The 26,817-nt window shown below is 34.0% G+C and overlaps 4 protein-coding genes across 4 annotated transcripts; 2 read left to right on the forward strand and 2 right to left on the reverse strand.

Moving 5' to 3' along the window:
* Window positions 1-1,977: 1,977 nt before the first annotated feature.
* On the forward strand, window positions 1,978-6,973 carry LOC125873406 (protein NRT1/ PTR FAMILY 2.3-like). The gene is made up of 4 exons (XM_049554342.1): window positions 1,978-2,209; window positions 2,362-2,579; window positions 5,342-5,895; window positions 6,070-6,973. The coding sequence occupies exons 1-4, from the start codon at window positions 2,101-2,103 to the stop codon at window positions 6,905-6,907; spliced, it is 1,719 nt and encodes a 572-aa protein (XP_049410299.1). The 5' UTR covers window positions 1,978-2,100; the 3' UTR covers window positions 6,908-6,973.
* Window positions 6,974-8,169: 1,196 nt separating this feature from the next.
* Window positions 8,170-9,084, forward strand: LOC125875276 (uncharacterized). The gene is made up of 5 exons (XM_049556380.1): window positions 8,170-8,277; window positions 8,340-8,377; window positions 8,462-8,576; window positions 8,681-8,736; window positions 8,817-9,084. Exons 1-5 carry the CDS (start codon window positions 8,170-8,172, stop codon window positions 9,052-9,054), a joined length of 555 nt encoding a protein of 184 aa, XP_049412337.1. The 3' UTR covers window positions 9,055-9,084.
* A 751-nt stretch (window positions 9,085-9,835) lies between these two features.
* Window positions 9,836-16,663, reverse strand: LOC125875053 (uncharacterized). The gene is given in 12 exon segments (XM_049556122.1): window positions 9,836-10,097; window positions 10,532-10,612; window positions 11,028-11,136; window positions 11,254-13,451; window positions 13,453-13,683; window positions 13,812-14,078; window positions 14,375-14,505; window positions 14,681-14,839; window positions 14,952-15,036; window positions 15,152-15,357; window positions 15,458-15,661; window positions 16,432-16,663. Coding segments are annotated over 12 exon segments (3,870 nt in total). The 5' UTR covers window positions 16,556-16,663; the 3' UTR covers window positions 9,836-10,022.
* A 767-nt stretch (window positions 16,664-17,430) lies between these two features.
* LOC125872836 (V-type proton ATPase subunit a1-like) lies at window positions 17,431-26,386 on the reverse strand. The gene is made up of 18 exons (XM_049553637.1): window positions 26,027-26,386; window positions 25,275-25,319; window positions 24,824-24,946; window positions 24,586-24,693; window positions 24,129-24,242; window positions 23,849-24,022; window positions 23,060-23,197; window positions 22,520-22,627; window positions 22,242-22,349; window positions 21,990-22,138; window positions 21,243-21,396; window positions 20,980-21,140; window positions 20,568-20,774; window positions 20,304-20,487; window positions 19,786-19,869; window positions 18,480-18,673; window positions 18,323-18,382; window positions 17,431-18,120 (listed from the first exon to the last, which is right to left on the reverse strand). The coding sequence occupies exons 1-18, from the start codon at window positions 26,165-26,167 to the stop codon at window positions 17,916-17,918; spliced, it is 2,457 nt and encodes an 818-aa protein (XP_049409594.1). The 5' UTR covers window positions 26,168-26,386; the 3' UTR covers window positions 17,431-17,915.
* Between the last annotated feature and the right edge of the window lie 431 nt (window positions 26,387-26,817).

The raw sequence follows: 26,817 nt of genomic DNA on the forward strand, positions 1-26,817 counted from the left end.
CATAAATTATCGTATTTTAATTTAAACATAAGTTTTGAAATTAACAATAAGCAGCTGATTGAAAAAGGCACATATACAATTTTTTTGGTTAAAACAAATTAAAAATTATACCATCTTTATCAGGGAAGGCCGAGCAAGGAATTTTTGCCTCGGGAAGCGTTCCTCATAATTATAAACGATCGAGTTAAAATAAAAATAAATTCGAAAATCATAAGGTAGGGCTGTTATTCCATTACCAATGTTATTTATTACAAGAAGTTCATTTGATAGTTAATAATTTAATTTTTATTTTACTGTACCGAAATAACTAAATCACTATTTGCAATATAAAATCACTCACCTTACTCACATCTCACAAAAAAATCATAAAAGTATTTTTTGCAACAACACTACAGTTCACAGCGTGGCTGAACATTTTTTCCTTAATCAAAGTCATTTAGCTTTAATTTATTTAAATACCATATAACATGTCTCTTGCAATTCCTCTTCTTAACTGTTCGTGCGATTTTAAATTTGCATTTATTTATAAAAGTTATTTAAAAAATTCAACTTCAACTTTAATCTCAAATTCTTTTTTAAAAAATGGAATTTCAAACTGTCATTTTAATTTTTTAAAATCTAAAACTTAACTCATAAATTTATATTTTTGAAAGAGACTCATGACTCACGTGGATGAATTTGTTAAGGAATAGCTAGATACTACTATTATACTACTATTATTGATTTATTAAATTCGTAAAATTTTGTAAAATTATGTGTAATTAAAAGTTTGTAATAAAATGTAATCACAAATATTTATTTATTAAATGAACATAAAGACATACAATTTATTAATTTGGCGCATCTTATGATATTTTGATGTATAATTTATATAAATCACATAGTGTCAAGAGCTAATTACATTATTTATGAACTATAATTTGCTTATTCAATAAAATTATATAAGAGTTGGAAAAGTTTTTATAGTTTTCTCAAATTTATGAGGCTTTTAGTGAAATACAACATGAAAAAATCAAATTCTGTCCAAATAAAATTCAACTTCAATCAATCCAATTATTTGAAATCATGCTAGAACCCGTTTGGTTTTATTTATTTTTTAAAAAAAAAACAATTTTTAAAAAGTCAAACTTTAGTAACTTTTAACTTAAAAAGTAATTTTTGACTTTTAATATTTGTTTAAGTCATTTAAAATTTATTTTAAGTTATTTTAAACTTTGTCAACTCTCTCAAAAGCTAAAAATGACTTGAAAGTATGTTTGACCAACTTTTAAATCAATTCAAATTGACTCTTAGACCTTAATAGCCAGTAGGTCTTTATCCCTATGATTTTGGCCCTTAATTTGCTCTACCATTAATAATTAAATAGATATTTAAAGATAAAATTTTATCTAGATTTTAGTTGAATAGTTTTTTTCTTACAATATATTATTTAATGACTTTAATATAATGAAGTACTGAATAATTGAGTGACTTTATCTGTAAGTTCAATTCTTTTTATAGGAAGTTGGTAAAACTTACATAAGAAATTATAAATAAAAATCTTTATAAAAGTAATTTTTTTAATTCAACTTTTAAAAATATTTTTGTCACCATTTAAATATCTTACTTTAATTAATTAGATATTAAGTTTAAAATAAAAAGAGAGATTTTTTGAATCTCAAAAAAAATTAAATTTAAAAAATATATAATATTTATGTTTGTAATCTTAAACTTTTTGACTAAATATTAAAATTTTAAAACTTACCAAATATAAAAGATACACTTTCCTCTTTTTATTTAACAGTTAAAATACAAATACTACTTGATTTGACAGGGAGGAGGAAATTAAACATAGTGGCATCTTTTGTCGTATGCATCCAAAAGACATAGTGATAAGATAGTGTATTCAACTTATAAAATTTAATTTACCCCAAACTTTGGAAACAGAATACACTACTAAAATTAATTTTGCTACTATATATCCCAAGGCAACAAGCACAACACAAATAAAAAAAAAAGTATATATATAATTAGTACTACTAGTATATATCCAAGTTGTCCTAGAGAAACTAAAAAGAGAGGATATATAAAGAGGTAGCTGAGTTAATAATTAATGCAGCAATGGAGAAATCAGTCCAGACGTTTGTAAATGAAGCACCACCAAATCATCTCCACTCTTCTACCAACACCAACAACAATGGCGGTTGGATTTCATTTCCCTTCATCATAGGTCTTCTTTCTTCCCTTATCTATCTGAATGAAAAATTATACTGTATATATAAGATTAATTTTTTTTATATATTTAAATTATTATTATTATTATTATATGTATAGTGAAAATTCTGATTTTGCGCGCTGACGGTGGTGTTGAAATTTGATTAGGGAGTATGGCAGGATTATCATTGGCAGCAGCAGGATGGAATAACAACTTAATAGTGTATTTGATAGAAGAATTCAATATGAATAGTGTGAGTGCTGCTAAAGTGTACAACATGGCTAATGGGTGCAGCACTATTTTTCCTATTTTGGGGGCTGTGGTCGCTGATTCTTTTCTCGGCTGTTTCTCCGTCATATGGATTTCTTCTTTCATCTCTTTGCTGGTAACGACTTTCTCCTCTCTTTTTTTTCGTTTGTGAAATTCATTCAAAGATACTTCGTGTGTTTATTTCAATTTGCTTGACTTATTTTAATTTGATATAAAATTTTATGATATTAAATTAACAATATATCAAATGTATAAAAATATCTACTAAATTAAAAAAATACTAATATGTGAAAAAGTATATTTTTGTAAAACGGAAGTTGAAACAATGAAGTATTTGTCATTTCATTTCCCAAGAAATAGGTAGCTTCTATCTTATGTTATGATCGGTTTTGTGGGAAGTCGGCTTATTGATTTTGAATTTTACTATTTTCACCGTTTCAATTTAGTTGACAGTGACGTGATATTAGATTTTTTTTAAAAAAAGGAATATTTTTTAAATTTGTGGTTTAATTTTTTCATTTTGTACATAATTATAAATTATTTATTTATAATAAAAACATAATTTTTAGAATTAAATTATTTTTTAATTATAAAAGAGTTTTTTTTAAAAGAAAAATTGAACATATTAAAAAAGCAATGTTACGTATATTGGGACAGCGGTGGGACAGAGGGGGGATACTTAGTTTTGGGGATTTTATTTAGTTATATATGCATCGGCTGTCTAAATATTTGTTATACGGTTAGGTATATTTATTAAGGTGATTATAAGTAAATTAATTCGTAATGGTGACTGACACTTTCCGTCTAAATTTAGGTAGTAGGATTTGATTAGAGTCTTGGACATAGAATTTAAGAGATACAAATTAGTTAAAATTTGTGATTTTAAAAGAAAATAGTTAAAAATAAAAACGAAGGAAAAAACTAATCTATTATTGCAAATTAAAATCAAATTCTATTTTTTAAAAAATAAATCGTGTGGTAGTTTTGATGCCAAAAGACGTCAGTTCATGAGTAACAGAAAGCCACTATTATCTCATCATTATATTGCTAAGATAGTTGTTTACTTATGAGCCGCAAATGTGGACAATTCTTTAAATTTGTGAGTAAAATTTGTTAAAAATATTTAGTTATAATTTGTTTTGATTGAACATTTGAATATATGTAATGTATTTTTATCAAGTTATTAAAAAGAAATCGCCCATGTTCTCAAATGTAACACCATAGCATAGACAAGTTTATCATTTGTTATATTTTAAATTAAATTAATAACTCGTAAAACTTTATATATATTTCAATTAATATTGATATATAATTACAAGGAGATATATTTTAGGCTATTAACTCATTTCCGTAATGGTTTTTGTGAAGATTCACATTTTTTTTGTTTAAAATAGGAGTCAAAACTTTTCGATAGAAGCAATTTAACATGTATTCAGACAGTTAATCAAAATACATTACATATAATTTGAATTTTCTATATACATTTTTTTTTAGTAAATCTAAAAAAATTGACATATTTTTTATTTGACATATATTTAATAACATTTACTCATATTGATTCACATTTATTCAGAAAAAAAGCTCATAGAGATGTAATATTCTATTTAAAATATTAATAATATTGTAGATAAACTTAAGTTCCTGGTGGAATTTTAAATTATTTTTGCACCACATATTCATAAGAAAAAGAGACTGTCTGGAGTAGCCTCTTTTCACTCAACATGCGCCACGTCATCATTTATTTTTCTCTGACTCATACTTCCTTTGTTTGCGGCTTTTTAGGCAATTGCTATGTAAGTTAGAGTATCTCTCACTTATTATTAATTAATAATAATGCTTTCCAACAGAGTTATCCATCTTTTTTTTCGCTTAGATGAGGGCTGGCCCTACATGAGTAGCACAATATCCATGTTGATGTGTATATATATGGAGTAGAGCAATTTGTTACAACAAAAACTGACACAAAATTCAACAGAAAAATGATTTCACGACCAATATTATTCAAGCACTTATACCTATCTTTAATAATAAATATATGACCACAATAATAATATTTCTCCTGTAGGACATACTTTACAGAATATGCACTAGCTTGGAGTTGGAACTTTTAGTCAGTCTCAAAATGAGAGTTCAATAAGCATATCGAACCAAATTAAAATAAGTTGAGTTAATAAATTAATGAATCATTAATTTGATAGTTGGAATTTTACCTGTGGTGAGTTGAGTTGGAACAAATTGAACCAAATATTGACTCATAGTTTTAACTTTTATACCCGTCAAATTTTTTTCGGCTAAGTCATGTTACTACATGCAGTGACGTAGCAGAATTTCTAGTAAGACGGTTCAAAATACTAAAAAATAAACATACAACATCTCTTAGATATACATAAAAACAATATTAATCATATAATAGTACAATTTCCGCCTCAGATATTTGGATGAACCCCTACGCCCAATCTGGCTCCGCCCCGGACTACATAGAGATATGGCTTACTAGTTACTAAAATGAAAGAATGGACATAGCAAAAGTTTAATGCACTGAACTGCCCTTTTTCAGTCATGGATATTTTAATTTCTGCAAAATATATCTTGTTCTGCATTAATTTCATAGAACTTTGTATAACAGGCTCAGCTCAACATCTTTTAATGAGTAGAATTTAGCGGGTTGTAGCAGGTTGCTTGCTTTATTACTGAGGAAATTTGCTGTATCGTAGTCGTTATACAAAATATAGCTTGTCAGAACTTGCTTGCTTTATTTTTCTACTTATATATTATAAGCCGTTACTTGTAGCCATCTTTAGACAGCCTGATCATGCATAGAAATTAAACTAATCTAATGTACAATATACTGTTTTGTTTTCTCAAATTGGCTTGTAGGGAGTGTTGCTTCTCACCTTCACAGCAGTCATTGACACATTGAGGCCTCCAAAATGCTTTGATGGTTCAAATGAGTGCAGAAATGCATCAACATTCCATCTTACAATCTTATATGCAGCTTTAGCTCTAGCATATTTGGGAAACGGAGGAACACGTTTCACCATTGGATCAATGGGAGCGAATCAATTTCATAAGCCAAATCATCAAGCGATTTTCTTCAATTGGTATACTTTTGCGCTCTACACATCTAATGTCATTGGTAGCACAGTCCTTTTGTATATTGAGGACAACGTTAGTTGGGTACTTGGGTTCGCCATCTGTGTCACCTTCAACATACTTGGCTTGGCTATTTTCTTGTCTGGACACTGTTTCTATCGCCATATTGAGGCACAACAAGAAAGCCCTTTCATGAGTTTGGCTCGAGTTGCCGTTGCTGCTATCAGGAAGCATAGAGAACCGTTGTCATTAGGAGATGAAGATTATTATCATGGCATGACAAAACAGGACAGTGCAACAAGTGCTCATGACCTCACAAATCCTAGCAAATTCTTCAGGTATAACAACACTCTCCCTACACTAAATAATGGTTCAAAAGTATATAAATTTCTTAATAATACCTCATTAAATAGGATTAGTGGATTAGAGACCGTCGATACACCTAATTCCTGTTGTTTTAGGTGATTTATAGTCCAAAAGTCGAAAAATGAATGTGTTGTGTGTTTTAATAGGTTCCTGAACAGAGCAGCTTTGATCACAGAAGGAGATAAGAAACCGGACAGAGTTGCTGCTGAGCCATGGAGACTATGTACAGTGCAACAAGTAGAAGATCTCAAAATCCTGATAAAGCTTTTTCCAATATGGACTACTGGTTTGCTTCTATGCACCCCACTAGTCATACAAACCAGTTTAGCAACCCTCCAGGCCCTGAAAATGGACCGGCATTTAGGATCGAATTTCAAAATCCCAGCTGGTTCTGTTATAGTCTTCACGATGATCTCCACGTGCATAACAATAACATTCATGGACCGAGTCCTATCCCCCTTGTTAACTAAACGCATCCGTACTTCTCTGACACCGCTCCAACGGGTTGGGATAGGACACGTGTTGACGGTCGTCAGCATGGTCCTATCCGCCCTGGTAGAGTCAAAGAGGATAAAATTGGACAAATCCCACCACCAAAATAGTGTTGTGGTGCCAATGTCAGTCTTCTGGCTGGCACCACAACTAGCTATTTCAGGTATTGGGCTAGCTTTTCATTCTCCAGGATACGTCGGATTTTATTACCAAGAATTTCCAGGGTCGTTGAAAAGCACGTCTACCGCGGTTGTGGCGGTTTTTATGGGAGTGGCATTTTATCTAGGGAATGGGGTGATGGATTTGGTTCAAAAAGTGACAGGATGGTTGCCTGAGAATATAAATAATGGTAGGTTGGATAATGTTTTCTGGGTGATTAGTGTTTTAGGAGCTTTAAACTTTGTGTATTATGTTGTATGTGCTTCATTGTACGAGTATAAAACTGTTGACAAGGAAGTGAATGATTCTACCGACAAAGTAGATGGAAATTAGTCCAAATGAAATAGTCCTGGATTCATTATGTAAACATTGAACAAGCAATGAATCTCAATTCATGGCTATTTTCAAGATAAAAAGATAAAATTGCTGACATTGGTTTTTTTGGCTTTTTATTTGTTGACTTTTAGCAAGAGACAAACATGTTTATTTTCCCATTAGTTAGTGTACAGGCCAATGCATTAAGGGTAACAGTTCATTTTGTTCCCCCCAAAAAGAGACAAATCATCTTTTTGTTCCCCGGTAAATTTGGGAGGTGAATTTTTGAGCAAAAGTTTTTGGTTTATATTATCACATCCCGCTGTCTGTTTGTTTTTTGTGCAAAGCTACGAGTAGAGATAGCACATCGGCAAGTAGACAGGCAAAAACAATAAGTAGGGATCTACCTAGTTAATTGAAACCACACATATATCACTTTATTATTTATTTTGTTAGAAAGGACATTTTAAATCGTAAAGAGAAATCGTGTTTTAATAAATGGAAGGAGAGACATTTTTAACTCAAAAATTGATATTAAGGGCAATTGCGGACCAGTAGGTGGAGGAGGGAAATTTTACCAATTTCGACACATTAGTCTAATTTTTTACCTTTTTTCGATGAACTTGTGATTAGGGATTGAGTCTGAATTTAAAGCTTATGTATTTAGAATATTAGTCCTTAATATATTATTTTGTTCTAATTTAATAATTTGTACATATTCAATGAATTTCTCAAAACAAATATCAAATGTGAATCAAAATTATTAAATTCGTAATGGATTCAATACATAAATACAATAATACACAACTCCCGTCTCCCAATCTGTTTCTGATTTTTGAGATCAAAATCATCCCACGGTAGCATTATTGAAACATAACTGTATTTCTCATTAGCAAAAGAAAAGAAAACATAAGGTATTTTATTCTTTACACATTTTTAAGTCGGTGCATATGAATGTCAATATGACAAGTTTTTAGGGGTAAATTGTAAAATCCTGTCAAGAAAAAAAAGAGTTGAATTTCCCTCCTTTTTTGAATTAACTGTCAACACAAAGCACTTGGTCAATTTGGATTCAAGAATCAAGAACTCACTTTTCTATACTAACACTCTCTTCTCAATCCCATTAATTTCAATTTTTATCTTACTTTGTTGAATTCTCATTTTCCATTAGCTCTGTTCTTGTTACATTCACAATCAGTTTTAAGTCTTTTTTCCATTGATAATTCCTCTTCCACTTTGTTCTTAGTTGAAGAAACAGGTTGATTCACAAATTTGATACAATGCAAGAAGATTCTGTATATGATCCACTAGTTTTCGGTCATCGTGATTACATCTATTGCAGTAATTGTGAAGCTCGAATTGCACGTGTCCAGTATTATATTCATTTTGTACTGTTGCCTTTTCTTGACTTATGAACAGAACAACTTATTATGTTCATTTTCTTGTCCAGGTGCAGGACTTAGATTATGGAGGCTACTTTAAGAGAGTGTAAGTCTCATGATTTCGATAATTCGGAAATATTGTGATTTGATTAAGCTTTTTTCTGAGTTGTGTGTATTATATTATATTCAGGTTTAATGTTGTTATACTAGACCAACCAAAATTTCATCAACAAGAAGATGGAAATACCCTAACCACACTCAATATTTACTGTACCCAATGTAATATGCTGCTCGGGTGGAGACTTGTAAGATACTAATATTAAAGATCATTTCGTTTTCATGATAACAAGACTATTTTGTTGCTCTTTTGTTTTCTCTCTTAAATACAGAGTTTATGATTCTATTTCAGAGGGAAGCCACCCTACCGTCCAAGTATTTCATAAGAGGAAGATTCTTTATGAGATTGTAAGTTTCTAATTATGAATTTGCAAATTGAGATTGTCTGTATATATATTTTGTGGAAGGTGTTAATTCTAGTGTGGCAGGGACATGCTCATGTACAAGAGTCGTGTAACGTTGCATGATTCTCTCTTTGGAGGTGCAAATCGACAGGATCATGTTCAAGATGTAGGCGCTAAAGCTGATCAAGATGCAGGTGCTAATGCTGATCAAGATAGAAATGCAAAGAAGAGAATCATGATCAAGATGAAACCGCTAATGAACAAGGTCCTAATGAATAATGATCAAGATGGATCGCGGCCAATGAAACGAATGAAGATGTAGATCAACAGGCTGACAGAAATGCTGACATTGATAGCCTACTCATGCTGATCAAAATGCAGAAAGATAAACATTGTACTTTACAATATGCTAATTCATATTTGTGTGATATTCTTTTTTCCCTTTCTGATTTTGGAATTACAGTACATATTATTATTTCAGGTTGGAACAAAGCAATTGACACTGAACTTTTTACATGTTTGAGCTCTATATGCTTCTTGGTTTTTCTTTTAATTTCTGGAAGCACGTCAACTGTCAGAGATGTATTTCCTTAACTGCAAATGCTATAGAGTCTCATATTTTTTCTCTAAGCTAAAGTTGCTTGACAGTAAATGCTAGTGAAGTTTGGTTTGTTTTTCTATAAAAATGTGAAATGACTAGTGTACTCTTCCAGTATGTGGTGAAGTTAGATTTTTACAGATATGTATGATAAATTGATAATTATGTATGTATAGATTTGATTTTTACTGTGATCTAGTTCAGAGAACGACAACTTGGTTGCCAGACAATATCAATGATGGAAGGAATGCATACCGTCTTCTGGGTCTGTTGTTTCTTGGGATCAGCAAAATTCACGTGTTACCTTGCGTTTACCTCCTTCCACAAGTATAAGAATATAGATGAAAACCAACCGATGCACCCAGTGAATGGCAAATTCTACTTACTAGTACAATTCAAGAAGCATGGATACCATAAGTTCTGCAAGAGATTTCCAGGCATTGCTTACTGTTTGGAATAAAGATACAAGTTTCCATGAATGAGATACTGCTCTTTACATGAAAGAAAAAAAAAAGGAATCCTTTAAAGTGGATGTAAAAGAATTACATATAAAAAGGATAAATCGTGTGTCTATGGAGAAATGTATCAGTTATCAGCTTTTCTAGCAAAGCAGTGTCAATCTAGTCTACACCAGGAACATGTTAGGTGGTGAATAAAAGAATTTGAAAGAGACCAAGTTTAGTCAATACGAATCAGGACTCGGGAGGCCCATTGTGGTGGAACTTTGTGCAGTCATAAGGTCCAAGTTGATTGTTTTTCTTCTTCACCTGTAAGTCAAAGAAAAATAACAGTTTAATAAAACTAATATGCGGCAGAACCAGTCAATATAAATATATGCAACAGCACGCTATTTTCCACTTCATTATTCATCACTTTTTGATCAAGATTTCTAGCTAAAGAGACAAGTGAGGTAAAGCCCCCTTTAAGCAAGTACCAAAATGTATCTGTGGAACAAAATGGTACACTAAGCTCCAGTTAAGCGTGAGGTTCTCGGAAGGGCCAAACCACATAGAGTATATTGTAAGTAGTACAACCAAAAGTGAATCAATTCTCACTTAATTGGTAGCATATGCCATATAACCTGTTTAACTATAATTAAGAATAAAGTTGAATGCACTCTCATTCTAGCTTGTGACATACATTTAGATATGGCATAGGCTACCTCAAACAAGAAAAGAAGCATGTATAGATAGTGACATACCGGAGACCATGGGCTTGGCTCAGGCAAGGATTTCTCTTGGGGTGAGTTTTGTACAGCACCACCTTTCATCGTTAATATATCCTGTAGAATCAGAACACAAGAGTCAGTTACTCGGTTACTTTTCTGCTAAATCATGCTCCAACAACAGATTTAGAGCAGTCGAGCTTAACACTCAATCCAAATTTGTGTCACTGCCTAACCTAAGGTTCAGAACACAACATTTAAGGATGTCAAGCTTGCCGATTGTTCTGGACCTATTACTGAATGATAGCTTCTATTATTTTACTAAAGGAAATATGATGAACAGCTAATGTCTCATCAGTTTTTCCTTTAATACCACCTGCTATAAGTAAAGGATTTGGATAAAGGTGTGGAGGCAAACTGCTCTTGAGGAAACTGAAGATGAGTGGAATTAATAAAATATGCTTCAAAGTTAATTATGTTTGGCTTCAATAAATCACAGAATACAGCTCATTTTCCCAAAAAAAGAAATTACCTCCCCTGCAGCTTCCATTGCTGCCAACCATTCATCAGAAAATGGAACTGCATCCCGTGGTGGTAATATCAAAAGATTGCCTTTCTTCAGACAGCTCTCAGCATTTTTGCTTCCATCAACAAAACGCATTTTAGCAATTCTCCAAAAGAATTGAAATTTGTGAAAGGCTAAGTCCACAAAAAATGAAGGAGTTCTTTGGAATGAGAAAAGTTTATGCAATACTTACACTGGAAAAATGGTGTCGTCATTTGTGCATTGCTCGGTATCTTCCAGCCCGTGGCAAATTTCATTTTGAGAACTCTCACTTCCACTAAGTTTACCAGTTTCAGATTCCTTCACCAGAATATCTTCATTCAACATGTCATGTACCTTCATTCTGATTCTTGATGAGGTCTGATCCCCTGCAACAAGTTCTATGCAATCAGTTGGCACACTTGCTGTATGGCTTTTACTTGTCCCCTCAGATAAATCAGATTCCAAAGATAAAGATTCAATTGCCGCCGGATATGATAGTCTACCCGCAACACAGTGGATAGCATCCAGATCATCAGCATCATTATCACTCCCATGAATCAGAGGTGACTCCTGGTTCAGAAAACTTGGGCTTTCTAATCCACCTGCATCAACACTTTTTTGTGCTGGAAAAGCTTCTCGAATATTCTCAAAGGAATTGCTGCTTTCACATTCTTCCACCACAGTGATAGGGGCTTTTTTAGGCAACAACTGAGCATCATTGTTATATGTCTCCACGTGTGCATCTTCTATCTGTATAATATTTGTGAGGGCATTTATTGTCTTTCCAACTTCATTTGCTTGTCTTGCATCTCTGAGTTTTGGAGGAGTATGAAGACTCTCTAATACAACCATATGACACCCCAGTTCTGTTGGACTGGAAGGGATGAAGTCTGCATGGCTGCACATGTGTGACTCTTCAACTTTCAAGCTTTCCGGAGACAGCATACCAAGCTTCAATGTGATGGTCTGATTACCATCATTAGGCTTGTTTGATGAATCTTGAATTTCAAATTCATCCATTCCTATGGAGAGGAGCACACTGTTGATCAATTCGTTACCTTCACCCACTGGACCAAGTATACCAGATCCAATTACATTTTGTGTTCCCCCGGAAGATGAACCAAATTCCATAGAGGAAGTTAAATTGCCCTCATTGTGACAGTTCAATGAATTGTGTATTTCAGTTTCATCCACCACTTCCAATACAGACTCTATAATTGGTTTCCTACATTCGCCAATTGAACCAGGTACATCTGATACCATTTTATCTCTTGTTCTACTAGACGATGAACCAAATTCCCGACAGGTAGTTGAATTTGCAAGAATCTTATCATGATTGACTTCTTCATCTGTTGAATGATTGCAATTTCCGGGAAGAGTAATTTTGACAGGGCTAGAACACATGATATCCGCAGGATCTTCTCCAACCACTGTCTGTGCACTTGTTACATCAAACCTATCAAAACCAATTTCATCTGATCGATATGGAAGAGCGGATAAACCAGTTTCATCAATCTGTCCATCTTGGCTTTGATCTATGCAAACATGTTTACTAAGGGACTGACCACTTGAATGCAATACGCTAATAGCCTGGGACTTATGTTCTGAGTAAATTGAAAGCCCACCAGGATTAGTCTCGCAATTTTCACCAGATAAAGTTTCACTTGAGATATCTGCTACTAAACCTCCTGTTTGTGCTCTATCTGTGATCTGCTTGCTGGTAAAAGCTTCTTTCAGATTATGAGAATGCAGATATGCAACTTCTGACATTTCCATCTTTACTTCACTAAAGTTTGAACCTGTGAGATTCAAGGGCTCACAGCTCCCACCTCCAATATTCATTAGTTCTCTCTGGACTTTGCTCAAATTACTCTTAATCTTCATAATGTACTTATCATTATCAAAGATCCCGTCATCTTCAACTGCAAAGGACTTGACCTTTTCAAATTCTCCACCAGTTAAATTATTGCAGCCGCCCATGAAACCTTCCTTCATCACCTCCCCACTTAAATTAATCATATTCCCATACTGCGAGTTACAAATCAAACCATCAATTACTGAAGAAATGGCAGATTCTTCTGTTTCATTTGGATTGCCATCTTCCAGTCTATGTAGAACTAGAGATTCTGAATTGTAGCTAGCTTGTGGAAACTGAGAATCTCTAAAACCTGATCCAGCAGAGCCTTTATTTTCTACAAAACCAGGGATGAAGTTCATGAGATTACCATCTTTGTTTATATATTCAAGTTTTCCCATTTGTGGTGGATGTTGCTTGCCGTTCATCAGCAATTCTGTATCCTGAAGCTTCTTTTCTTCGTGCTTGATGTGATCCAATACTTGCTCATCAAAATTACCAACATGATCTCTGAAATTATCACTGACTATATCAAGCTTCTTAATAACACTACTTTGGAATATTCACTCTTTCTACACTGTTTCCTTCCAAGCCTATTTTAATTACTTTATAGGATGATGTTGAGCTTTCCGATTCAGATCCTAGTACCTTACAGTTTAAATTTGCTAAGTCGTCCTTGCCTTCTTGCCTTGCTAGTGTCTCTGGTGGCCTCAGATAACCAGACCTTTGCAATGGGCACATACTAGACTCGACTTTCAACAAGCGATGTGTATCTGAAGCTTTTGTCTGCAATCACCATATTGGTTGTCATGTCTTTAAAATGAAATGCTACAGCATGAGCATCAAGCAGCCTATTCACCTAAAACAAAAGAACCTAATGCTTTGCCAGAATAGTGCTGGGTTGTTGGTAATACCTGACGAAAAAATCCCAAGGAAGGTGAGGGCCTCCGCAGACCTGATGGTTTCATGGCTTGTGCGGGCAGGTATGGCATACTGCTAACAGCAGTACGAGTGCTGTGAGGAAGAGGGAGTACAGATGGTAAACATACATCATGACTTTCAGATGAATGTGCTCGGGTAGATGGAAGTGTGGCATCCGAATTCATCTCCATGCCAGTATTGCTAGAATTATTAACTGGAGAAGATTCAATTGATGCCTGTAATTTTGATGGTGATTTCTCCTGCACAAATTAGAATTCAGCAAAAAGGAGGGGATTTGATATTGTTGGTTAACTACCATATGTATTGAATGTAAGCTAAATTCTTTAGTGTTGTGTTCTTGAAATTTGAACAATTCTTAATCACACCGAATTTTTCTAAAATATTGAGCTCAAAACTTGAACTAACCCTTGTGTCATTTCTCCTTAAAATTAAAATACATGATAAAAATTTATCTTTGGAATTTAAAAGTACTTTTAAGTTCTTAACCACACAGTTTTTTCTAAAATATTGATCTTAAACTTGAACTGAAGCTTACATCATTTCCTCTCAAAATGCATGATGAAGATTTATCCTTTAAAGGTGCAGCATCAGCTTTTGCTTTCTCTTGGCTATTTCTCAACTTTCTAGAGGAGCTCATTAATCCCAGATTTTTCTGAATACCAAAAGCTGCATGAGAAAGGAAATTAGAATATAAATGACGTACTCTTTTAAGCTGTGACCCAAAAAAGGAAGTTACTTTCGCAAAATATAATATTACAGCACATTTTGAATACATTCCATGATAGAAATGGAAACAATCACGCTCAGCAGAAGCCAGATGAATAGCTAATGAAGAGATTACCAGAATCAGTTACTTGATGCTTAAAATGACTTGCTCTTGGTATGCTACTCTTAGAGTTTGTAGGCAACGAACAAGAATTTGGCTTTGAAACTTGACATTTTGGTAACTTGGAATCCTTGGTTGCAGATTTTCCATGATTCATGTTTGCAGGCCTTTTCAGTCTAAAATAATATTAAGGCTCTTCATCTGTACAAACTCCAAATATAGCAAAATAAAAAACTAACAACTTGGAAATAGTTGAATTTCAAATATATCTAACATGTGCAAGGATATGAAGCTGAAGACAAAGGTTGAGAACAGCTACTAGATTTGGAGAAAGTTCTACCATTGTGAGACACTGGTATTTTAGTTGATGCCTGAAACCATCCAAAAGACCAAGTAAACAACAAATTAAAATAAGATGAGCATCATCAGAAGTCATGGTCATATTTTATGAGCTGAATCACTGCTAGTCTTAAGCTGAGATCTGACCTTCCGATTTTCTTCTTTTAAAGCTACAGCTCGAATTCCTTTGAACGTACTTTTTTTGTTCGAGCTCAAATAAACTGAACTAGCATCATGCAGAGAGTCATTTGAAGTTGGATTTCGCTCTTCTTCATTGATGGTAAACAAGGCCTCTCCGCATGTTTTAACCAATGAACCACTAAGCAGAGAAAGTTCTAATGGATCCAAAACACCTAACAGAAAGAATGTAGGTTTTTCCTGATATCAATCTCCTGAAGTATCTAACAAATTTTTCTGCATTGATACTGGAGATACTGTACTGTAAAAAATTACCTTCTTCAGTTGAAAAGGCTCTATCCCATGCTAAACTTTTCCGCAAATTGCAACCACCGCTCCTCTTCTTCCTCTTCATGTGCAGTGGCTCCACACTCAGTTTAGGCATTTCTGCTTTGTCTGAATTGATATTTTCTTTATTGCTGGAAACTCTACGAGATGAACATCCGGATTTTACATGATCTACCCGAACCTCCAGCCCTCCTGCAACATGATGAAATCTGTAAATAACTACCCCTCTACTTCAAGGCACCAACTGTTTCAATTTCAAACAGAAAACTAAACAGCTTCAAGCTGGAACATAGGCAAATGAGAACCATCAAGAAGAACATAATGCATATCATCTCCAACAGAAAAGCAGAAGTTTTGAATAAAAATGTATGATACAACCAACAAAATAGAAGAGCCACAGAATACCAAATGTAAAGAAGAAAAGATCAAATTTCTACTGACGGACTTAATAATACAAATCAATCAATCAAATTCACCTCAAAGCCTATAGTTAGGGTCTTATGCATCAATTACACCTCTACTTAGTCTCGTTTCATAGTATTCACCAAAGTATGACTACAGACACTAGTTGCCAACGCATAGCTAATCTCCTCCTTTATCAGGAACCTAATATACTTGATTGAAGTAACACAGTGAATTGAATAACTGCTGAAAGTAGGCAAAAACTGCATAACCTAATTAACCCTACAAACTCATTACGACTCATTTCCATATAAAACAAAAATTTAGATTTATTTAAACGAGATGAAACCTCCAAAACTTCTCGAAAAAAAAAAACATTTTACAGCATCTGAGCACTTCCTTCACTGCTTACTGCTACAAATCCCTCAAGGTAATGAATGCGGGAATTAACGAATTGAAACAAAATAAAAAAAGACGGAGCAAGCCATAGAAATTGGAAAATGGCAATGTGAAACTTGAAAGAAACAAAAATGGAAGAGAAGAAAAGTAGAAGAACTGACTCATTGGGGAAATGAAATTTGAAATTGAAGCGAAATCGTTGGGATTGGTGTCCATATCAGGGAGTGGCGTGAGTAGAGAATCTTCTTCGCCGGAGATTTCAAGGAGGCGTAGATCTGATTCCATTTTTCTCTGATACTTGAAATTGTTGAAGAAATCATCAAAGAAGTAGGAGTAGTTTGTTTGGTTAAGCGGAAATGAAGATTTATTTGTTGGTTTTGAAATGGGGGCAAGCGGCAAAGTGCCGGTCCCTAATGTAGGACAAATCACACGTGCCTTGTTCACTCCAATGCCAAATCTGGATTTTTATTTATTTACCCCTTCCTTTCTTTGATTCAAAAATTGACTACAAAGTCCTGACTTCCTACGATACTAGAATCAAAGTTTTATTTTTTTTAAAAAAAAAAAAAATGAGCAGCAGGAGGTAGTGTTTACACTTTTTTATCACCTAGTTGTAGTTTAGTATCACTTAATCATGATAAAGTATTAAGGTCTACCCAAAGGTCATAAGAAATTGTATTGGAAGTCTTTGTTACCACTATTATTATTTGGATGGCAAATATTTCCTACTAGTATTCTTCTTATATGGTTTTGGAGTATGTAAACTTCATTTTAAAAGATTTAACTATTGATATTCAAATTAAAATAGATATGACTTTTCATATTGGAAATGTTTTCCTTAGTTAACTATTGGACCATTTGCAGGTTTTGAAGATTCAATGTAGAATGACAGTTCTACGCAATGAATGTCATTGCATCCGAAGATGATAATTCATATGTTGGAAAATCTAAAATTGTAGTGAAACAATAACTCTCTACGGAGAGAGTTTTTCCTCCTTTTTTTTTTTTCCTACAAAAGCCATTCGCCATATGTTTGTGCAAACTTCTATATAGTGATTTCAGGTATGTTCGTGCTGGTACGCACGGCATGTGCTCATCTAGTTTGTTTATCTGTTTCACACATTTGATACACACTCGGAAACATTCTTCTTTCTGAAGCATAACACCGTAAGTGAGACTGGATTTATTGTTACAAAACGGGAAGGAAAACTTCCCCCATCAAAATGAATGAATACAACTTGCAGGTATAATTTTAGAATAAGCAAGTTTTCCTCCACAAAAAGATGTGAAACTCAGAAGATGCAGGTGGTATAAGAGATTCCCTCTTCACAAATTATACTGACTGTTTGAGAGAATGGGATGAGGATATAAGAAATGAGAAAAATTTACACATCTCTTCCTCAACAGCTAACTACGACCCTCAGGGTCCTTTTCATACTGCTATACCAAAAGATTATGTGCTGCAACTTTACAATTCTATCCTACATAATTCAGCTGCTTTCATCCAAAAAAAGTGTGTCAAATGTACCAGTCAGTCAAAATTGGGTCCTTCCGAAATTCTTGTCAGGCTTCTTCTCTAGATTGGGAACTCTTCTTCTCCACGGAATTCCCCAAAGGAAGAAAAGAGAGAAAGAAACGCTATGTACTAATCTTCATCATCTGCTAATAAGGCAAAGGAGAACGGCATGAACTTATAACCATCCCCATGATAAAACTTGTTTTGGAATTCCACCCAGTGAAGACGCAATGCATGAAGGAATGCACTAAGAGTCTCCATCATGAGTAGTATAAAAGCTGTCGCAAAGGCAAAAACTGCCAGCCCCACTAGTCGTATGATGATGTTTTCATACCTGAACTTAGAATGATAATAGACAGATAAATTCAACACCGAGAATACCAAGAGTAAATTATGAAGAAAATTAACCATTCTACATCAAATCATAGCTATATTTAGGTTTTTCCTTTGAAAGGAAAGCCATAGCTATAAACTGGAGAAACTTGATCAGCCAGTGAGAAGAAAATGAAATAGCTAAATGTCACATGAAAACTTACCCCCAAGCTAGGAGGAGAACTTTCTCATAGAACACAGTAGATAATTCAGAGTGAGCCAAACTGCACCAACATAAACGTGTGTGGTATATACAGCGAATTTTCAAGAAATATACAAAATTCAAGTTGATGACAAAAAATAAGTAATTGATGGATTTACCTCAAAGCCCAAAGCCGAAGGTACGATGCAGTGTTAGAAACAGCACCAAGTACAAATTCAATAGAGTGTATCATTTGGTGCACAAAAACCTCACTAAAGTTGAACTCCTCGGCACGCTCTCTGGCAGAATCTGGTTGATCATCACTACCCATCTCAGAGGTTCCAAGTATTCCATATGTCCGACCTTGAAATCTCTGAGAATCATCAAAGGTGCAAGAGAAATAAAGCCTTCAAGATACTAAGTAGTATTGATAGGCAGTACATGAAATTGCGCAAAATTAAATACAAAAGTAAATAAGGCTCTCCGTCCTCCCCTCAGATCCTGTCAATATATAAAACCATATTTGCGAATTCAGTAACATCAATGGACACCTAAACTACATCTATACAGGAACAGATGCAACCATTTGGTGTACAGAATAAAATTCCTGTTCATTTTAGGTGGGATCTCGACCAAATAAGAACTTTGTTGCATTCTCATATTTGGTTAAAACAGAGAAAATAAAAGGAAAAATGGAAAGTCTGACTGGAACGGATCTGCTAGAGTGAGAACAGGGAAGGAGGCTGCTAAAAGGTACACTAGAAAGGGGTTTTCTGAAAAACAAGCAAAGGTATCCCACCTTTTCTCACAATTTCCGAACAAAGGAAGAGAAAAAAAACAATTGGAATATGGATTACAATCTCAGACAGTCACCTAGTGGCACAAGTAGCTCTAATAGTGTAATCACCCTACCTACACAGCATATGCCATGCTGAAATTTCCCATGAAGCAGCTTCATCTTAGGATATGAGAAGTTCAAGGACACAAATCTCCATTTTCGAAAGCCTAATATCTCTTGGCAGATATTACTTAACAACTGAAAGCATTAATGCCTTCACTAGTATATCAAACTTATATTTTTGGCTATTCCCTTCTTACCACTATTTTTAGATAAAAACCATACACTCAAAACTTGTCAGGCTAATTAATTTAACCAGACAATCATGGAAGGGTACATTTAGAAGTTCATTCTGGCAACATATCAAGAGTGAAGTCATACTTAAAAAGGGAAGTATATCTTCAATAAAGTAAGGTACTCAATAGGAGCCTACTTGACTATTACTAGATTTTATGGCATGCCAACAGGACCCCTCGCTCTCCAAGAAAAAAAATAAATCAAAATAGAAATTAGAATTTCCTTTTTAAAGGTTTCTCCATTCTATGCCACTAAAATGTCTCTCAAAGAAAACAAAAGTTATTTCTGGAAAGGGTTCCAAGGTTCACTACTTTCATCTTTTCTCTGAATCAGAAAAGTCAACACAGTACCTCCATGTGAAGTCTCTTCAAAATAAAAGGTTTTGGGAAGAGCATCCATGGAACAGCAATTAGTGCCAAAAGCAGCAATATTACCTGCAACAGTAATTGTTAACAGAGGGGTACAAGGACGCAGACATATTCTTAGGGGTTGTTTGATATCGAATTGTGTGACGGACAAGGGAGAAAAAAGAACTTCATTAATGGTTTTGTTTTTCATATTTCTTTGTTTGTTACTTGTTCTTTCTATTAGTTGCATATGGCACCTTTAATGCATACATACATATATATTTAACTACTCATTACAAGTTATTTATAAAAATTATGCCAGAGGCATTTTTATTAAAAGAATTTAAACCCCACTCCAAAAATCCCAAATATGGGATGCATGTATTAGAAACCCATTAATAATTCACTAATTGACAATATTCTCACAATAATTTTGTGCTAGTACAATTCTACCATACCCCATTTAAGAACCAAACAACCTCTAAGAGCACATGTTCCGGAAATAGAAGGGTACCTCATACCTGAAGCACACTCTGGCCCCAAAACAACCTATTTTCACCAAGAGCCTCAAAAGGACTTAAGAACATATAAATCATAACATGATATAGATCTGCTTGAGAACCAGTACACCATTTGACAACAACGAGAAGAGAAAGGTATCCAAAGAGGCTGTTGAGAAAGATTATTTGTGGTATAAACTGATACCTGACAACAACCAATCACAGAATAAATGACAACATACAGGCAAACCATGAAAAAAGAGAGAAGAGAAAATGATTACACACTTAATATCAAGTGAGCTGCTGAAGAAACGTGCATTGAAATAACTTAAAATGATTCCAAGATTCATCTGGGCCACACCCAACAAAATAGACATCTTCATCTTCAGAGAATTCAAAAAAGGAAGCTCTGAACGGCTGCCTCTCCAGCTTGGATCCACGCCAAATGGATACGGATCCTTGTATTTTATTAAACCAACTGTCTGTGCATCACTGTAATGTACACACAGTAATGTCAAGATACAATATCATATCAATCGTATTATGTAAGAGTATACAACACATGATACATATGTATGCACTTGATACAATTGTAATCGTTGATACACTTGATACAAAGTGAATACGTTATTTCCTCATAATCAGAAATTGTAGTCAATTTCTATTTAGAAAATGTAGCATGGTAATTATTGTATACCTGCATGTAGCATCTCGGCATTTGTAAGCCGAATCACCAAATATGTGAAAGGGAACTGAGAAGAATTCATTATATATCAAGCCACAGTAAATTGAAAATATTGACATCAACAGGAGTACATAGCGACCACCAAAGAGCATCTCCATGAAGCTGCCTAGTTTCTGCCAGGAAAAGTTATTTGATTCACAAAAGGAACATATAATTATATGATTGCTCTAATTCAGCCCTCCAAAGAAGAATCTTAAATCAATAGGAGTATTAACCTGAGAACTAAGTTTGCTTTCCCTTGCGATAAGAACTAATGCTCCCAAGAGCAAGCAGATTCCATGACCCCAGTCCCCAAACATCACAGCGAAAAGGAAAGGAAATGTAACAATGGTATAAACAGCTGGATTTGCTTCCTGGTATTTGGCAACACTGTCAAGAAAAACAGCATTATAAGTGTTTTCTGTTTGGACCAGCCTAAGTGCACAACATATGGATATTCATATTCATATATTCTTTTGAGAAACAAATGAAATTGAAATTCATCTGAAGAGCTGAAGCATTATGTACAACTACAACCAAAAATCATGGCATGCATTATGTTGAAAAGTAGAATCTTTTCTATTAAAAATTTATTTTGCCAAGCTTCAGGCATATGAAAAACATTCTTGAAACAAGTAAAGGTTTTACTGCAAAAATGAGTGAAGTGTAAGATAAAACAGCAAATGCAATAAAGTTTCAATGTACCATCTAAAACATCATCAACAAACATGTCTATTTCGGGTCATGACATTAACATCATCTCCCCTTTACATCTTCATAGAATACCAACTTGAATTATGTTGAAGTAATTTCAGATGGACATGCTGCTATCAGTAGAATCAGCAAAAATGATGGAATAGAACTAATGCTGTCAACAAACATTTTATCCCCATGACCTAACTGCATCAACTATTTCAAGACAAAACTATTATGTCTACATCATTTTCTTCAAATAATGAAATGCTACTGCATGTTTAACTTACCCATACGCATCAACAATTTCTTGAAATGCATTTGTGAATCTGTTTGTCCTAAAGTATGTTGGAGGTGACTCCACGGCATCCATCACATGAAATATAATGCCCACTTGTGAACTGCTATCAAATGTCGCACGTTGCAAAGCCTCTTGTATCTAAAATTTTCACGAGTCATTACTTGGTATTAATGTTATAAAATTGTGCATGTTAAAGCTCCATATATTAACTGCTACAAAAAGAATCAAAAAAGAAATTTACCTTGGTCTTTGCAAATATTGGGCACCAGCCCTCACCCACTAGACACTTCTTAGTAACATCGAAATTAAGCATATTTAAAGTGTCATACACAGCCTTTTGTGTTTTAACCTAGAAAATGAAGTTGGAGCAATTAATTCATTTGTCAAAACCACAAGGTGCACTTGCTCCCACCAGACAATAATAAACTACAGTATAAAGAAATAACTCCAACTATTCTATTCACTCCTTTTTGAAACTGAAAGATTATACAACTATTCTATTCACTCTTAATCTCTTACCATGTTTATCCATTTTGTAAGGTGATATCCGATAGAGGTCAAAGCTTTATCTCTATGTCGCAGGCCAGCATCCAGAGTGGTTTCTAATTCAGACAGCCGAGACAACACCTATAATCAAGAAGTTTATCTCATTCAGATATCTTACTTTAGAGCATTCAAGAATGAACAATCACAAATTATATATGCTATGTACATCACAGTGTGTCTAAACAGATTTGGGGTTGGGACTCATTGAAGTGCAAATGCGGCAAATCATGCTGAGGTGATTGTGGAATAAGTGTGAAGGCAATCAGACATAGCACGAGTGCTAGTAGGGAGATAACAGAACATTGGCCCATTCTTGATGTATATTATGACGTTGAATGTCAATCGACACATAAATTGAGGGCAACTAAAACTTAGCTTGCTTACATTAGGCAGAAATACCATAAAATTATCCATTTCCTACTTACAATTTTTCAACAAATTATGCAAAGATAATTAATACACAAAAAGGTTCAATTGTAATGCCGATGAAACTCCTTTCCATTAGAAACATACTTCTTGAGTTATCTGCCTCCTCTTTGTCGTGTCTTCAGGAACAGGATAGCAATTTGCACTGAATGCCTCACAAATTTTCAGTATTTTTGTTCTCGCCTGCTCACCTGAAAAGAATACTACAAAGACTATTTTCTCAACCTGCAGAAGCAAAATCTATGTTAACCAAAAGATAACCTTTATAATCAGGCTATTTCCTTGCAGCAAGGATCCAACAAAGAAATACTAATAACAACAACAGTAATAATACTCCCTCCATTTCAATTTGTTTGTCCTACTTTCCTTTTCAGTCCATTTAAAAAAGAACGCCTCTTTTTTTTTTTTTAAGCAACTCTTTAATTCCAGCTTTCCACATAACATGTTTAAGACCATAAGATTAAAGGGCATTTGACATGTCTTTCATTTAAGAACACAAGATTTAGCAGTCTTCTCTACTTTCTTAAACTACGTGTCAAGTCAAAGTCAAAACAGGACAAAAAAAAATTTGAAAAGGAGGGAGTAATAATAATAATAGAAAAAAACATATAGATAATTAAAGAAACCACATTGCATAGACACAGAGAGTTAGAGTTTGGCCATTTCAAATGGAGAGAAATGCTTCTACTCTTTCCTTATTTATTCATGACTCATGAGTCATGAGTAAATCTTACGCATTTTAGAATTTTCCTTTATTTGAAACTTTTCTTAGTGAACAAATTCCTTTTGTGCTGACCCATGTTTAGAAAGATGGCAGTGCAAATGTCCAATTAGAAGGGTTCAATTATATTAGAAGTTCAAAAGAAAGAGGATGACCATTTCGTTTGACGAAGGATCCAGTATTTCATCATCAGCAACTGCCTGACTGAAAAGCATATTACCCCTTGTTGCACGAAATAACATTCTTTCAAATTGAAGAACCTTGGACTTGCAGATAATGCCACTAATAAATCTCACTCCGGATTGATTTGACAGTTCTGAATGCATCTCCTGAAGATTGAAAATAACTTTGCTGAAAAAGTTTTAAGGAACTTAATCATCAATGAATTAATGATATAAGCTACTCAAAAGAAAAAACTGTTATTTGTGCAGTTACCTGCTCAAGTAATGATGCTGTATCTCCATGGTTATCATTGGAGTATACATTTTCATCCAATTCTATTTCCCGGTCAGTTGTATGACTACTACTTGAAACAAGGAAGCCACTAGCCTGGAGTGATGGTGACCAAAAAAATAAGTATCTCTGAAAGGAATGATTACATTTTAAACCCAAAAAAACATAAGTTTGGTCCTTCAGGTAATTCTGATAAAGAGGTGATCTGAGAAGCTTTGAATGTCAGCTCACAAGTTCAAACTTAGAAGAGAAAATGATAGGTAAGCATAAACAACTACAACATAGACAGTGTAGTCCCACAAAGTGAGGTCTGAGGAGTTTTTGGCAAAAATTAAATGCCTCAAACAACTCAGAAACCACATCATTAATGCAAAATTCATTTCTTACTTCGAATGCTTGCACATTAACAGAATGACTAGATATCAAGGTAGAAATGTACCTTCTGCAGTACCATCTTAAATTCTAGCAGCTCATTATATGATTGCCGCAATTTCTCACTATTAGCATTCATTTCAATCAATTCATGTTCATGCTCTGCAAGTTGTATCTGAAATTTTGAAGAACCAAATTGTCCATATGAGCTTTTGTTTAATTGGAAAAGCTACTGAATAAATCCATAATTGAAAAAGAAAACAGAGGAAAACTCATTTATCAGCAAGTAACAACCAGAAAGAGACCTCTATTTCTTCTAATTCAGTATCAGGTTGGGAAGCAGGAAGAGGAGGCAGCAATAGACCGGCTTTGTGTATCTGATCTTTGAAATATCGTAGTTTTCTTGCCATCTCCACGCATCTTTTTACCTACAAACGTCACCCAAGATTGTAATTAATAAAAGGAATAACAGATCAATATGTATTCATTTCTAGGTTCAATAAAGGCGAGAAAGAGCAATTCTAAGCAGCTCGACTTAATTTCACAAAATTATGGACTAAAAATTGAGTAAAAGGAAGTGATCTTCTCTTTAGCAAAGTTCCAGCAAAAGTTAGCAGAGATAGCAGTTTGTCAACAGTACAAGCACATTGAAACTTGTCAACAGTTTAAGCTGATTATAGTCACAATTCCACTTTAGTAAAAAGCATGTAGAATTTTGAAGATGAATTTACTGTATTCACAGAAATTCGTAGATACCTGGTTTACAAATGTTCTCTGGAAAGGACTCTTTTCGGCATTTAGCTGCACAAAAGAAGTTAGGTAATCAGTTTATTTGCTGGATAATGAAAATAAAGCAGCTTAACTGGAGATAAAAGTCAGGATAGCTAGATCATAAAAATATAATAATATTTAAAAGTTTGCCACATCCCCTTGAAGATGACAAACTAGTTACGAATATCATACAAAATATTGAAAGGGACAACAACATTATAATAATGAAAAAAATTGACTGCGTCTCATCTTCAAGAGTGTGGATAGTTCTCTCTGGCCTTACTCCAACCCAAAAGAAAGAACCAGCACGGTAATTTGATGCCTTTGAAACCTCACCTCAATTTACACAAAGAACACATTGGATTGTTAGAACAATTATATTAGAAGAATGAAATTAAGCTTCCCTTCAATTTTGATACTCTTTGGCACTTAAAAAGTGATCAAGTAAACGAGTCTTATTCGAATTCATTAATTAACTTCCAAATCCTTCACAACATAGACTACTAAAACTACAGAATCGTTACTTAGTCAAAAACAACACTTTCCTGTTACATTGCATTCCACATAACCAAAATCACTCTCGAAGACTAACTATTCGAGTAAAAATCAGGCCAATTAATCAGGCACATATAGTGAGTGACACCTCAAAATCATAAAACCACAGTATCAATCCTGAATCAACAAACAATCTTCAAAATCCTTCAAAAACAAAAATTCACAGGTAAAGAGATGAGTACATCACGGAATTGGAGAAGTCCGAGTTGGCCAAGGTAAGTGATGGCACGATGAGCGGACTCAGCAGGAATGATAAGCTGAACGAAAGTCATCTTCTCCGAGCGCATCAGATCCATTAGCGGCATGTTGTCTATGTACTCCATTTTTTTCCGAAAGGTAACAATTCACCTAGTAGACAGAGAGAGATCTATATTCAGATCTACTCTCTGAGAAAGGGACACCACGCTCGTCTCTAACACTCCTCGCACCTCGCACTGCAAATTTAGTTAAACTACGGTTTCGTTAACACTGGGCAAAGGTAACTGCCATGGAAATTAATTCGGTCGGCATCTCGCATATTTCGCAGTTTTTCCTACTTTACTTTTCATTCATTTGGGATTAAAGATAAAAAGGTATACGCATAAAATTCTAGTGCGCGCTGACTTTAAAGTAATTAAAATACACGCTGACTTTTATTGTTCATTGTGAATGTATCGATCTAAAATAATTTGAAAAGGAATTATGAAATTGCCAAATCGAGTTTATGTTATTTTTATAGGAACACCATTATAAAAAGAAAATTAGATTAAAAGTTTATCTTATTAGGAAAATAATTTTATTTATTAATACTATATTGTATTTTCATAAAGGGGTTGGAAATAGTAGAATTTAATCTGCTTCTATCTAAATTATTTTTTGTAAAACTCTCGGATCAAGTAACACTTTTGCAAAAGACATACCAAAATAATATAAGATATAGCAAATAACACATAACAAATAATAGAGTAAACGTAATGAATCATAGAGTATAACA

The sequence above is a fragment of the Solanum stenotomum genome, chromosome 8 (assembly GCF_019186545.1).
Source record: "Solanum stenotomum isolate F172 chromosome 8, ASM1918654v1, whole genome shotgun sequence".
Classification (NCBI taxonomy): Eukaryota; Viridiplantae; Streptophyta; class Magnoliopsida; order Solanales; family Solanaceae; genus Solanum; species Solanum stenotomum.

Coding starts and splice junctions, on each gene's coding strand:
- LOC125873406 (XM_049554342.1), top strand. CDS start 2,101: ATGGAGAAATCAGTCCAGACGTTTGTAAATGAAGCACCACCAAATCAT. Junction 2,210..2,361: donor TTCATTTCCCTTCATCATAG/GTCTTCTTTCTT, acceptor AAATTTGATTAG/GGAGTATGGCAGGATTATCA. Junction 5,896..6,069: donor AATCCTAGCAAATTCTTCAG/GTATAACAACAC, acceptor GTGTTTTAATAG/GTTCCTGAACAGAGCAGCTT.
- LOC125875276 (XM_049556380.1), top strand. CDS start 8,170: ATGCAAGAAGATTCTGTATATGATCCACTAGTTTTCGGTCATCGTGAT. Junction 8,577..8,680: donor TGCTGCTCGGGTGGAGACTT/GTAAGATACTAA, acceptor ATTCTATTTCAG/AGGGAAGCCACCCTACCGTC. Junction 8,737..8,816: donor GGAAGATTCTTTATGAGATT/GTAAGTTTCTAA, acceptor CTAGTGTGGCAG/GGACATGCTCATGTACAAGA.
- LOC125872836 (XM_049553637.1), bottom strand. CDS start 26,167: ATGGAGTACATAGACAACATGCCGCTAATGGATCTGATGCGCTCGGAG. Junction 24,947..25,274: donor AGAGAACATTTGTAAACCAG/GTATCTACGAAT, acceptor TGACGTTTGTAG/GTAAAAAGATGCGTGGAGAT. Junction 24,243..24,585: donor TTAAGATGGTACTGCAGAAG/GTACATTTCTAC, acceptor CCATCACTCCAG/GCTAGTGGCTTCCTTGTTTC.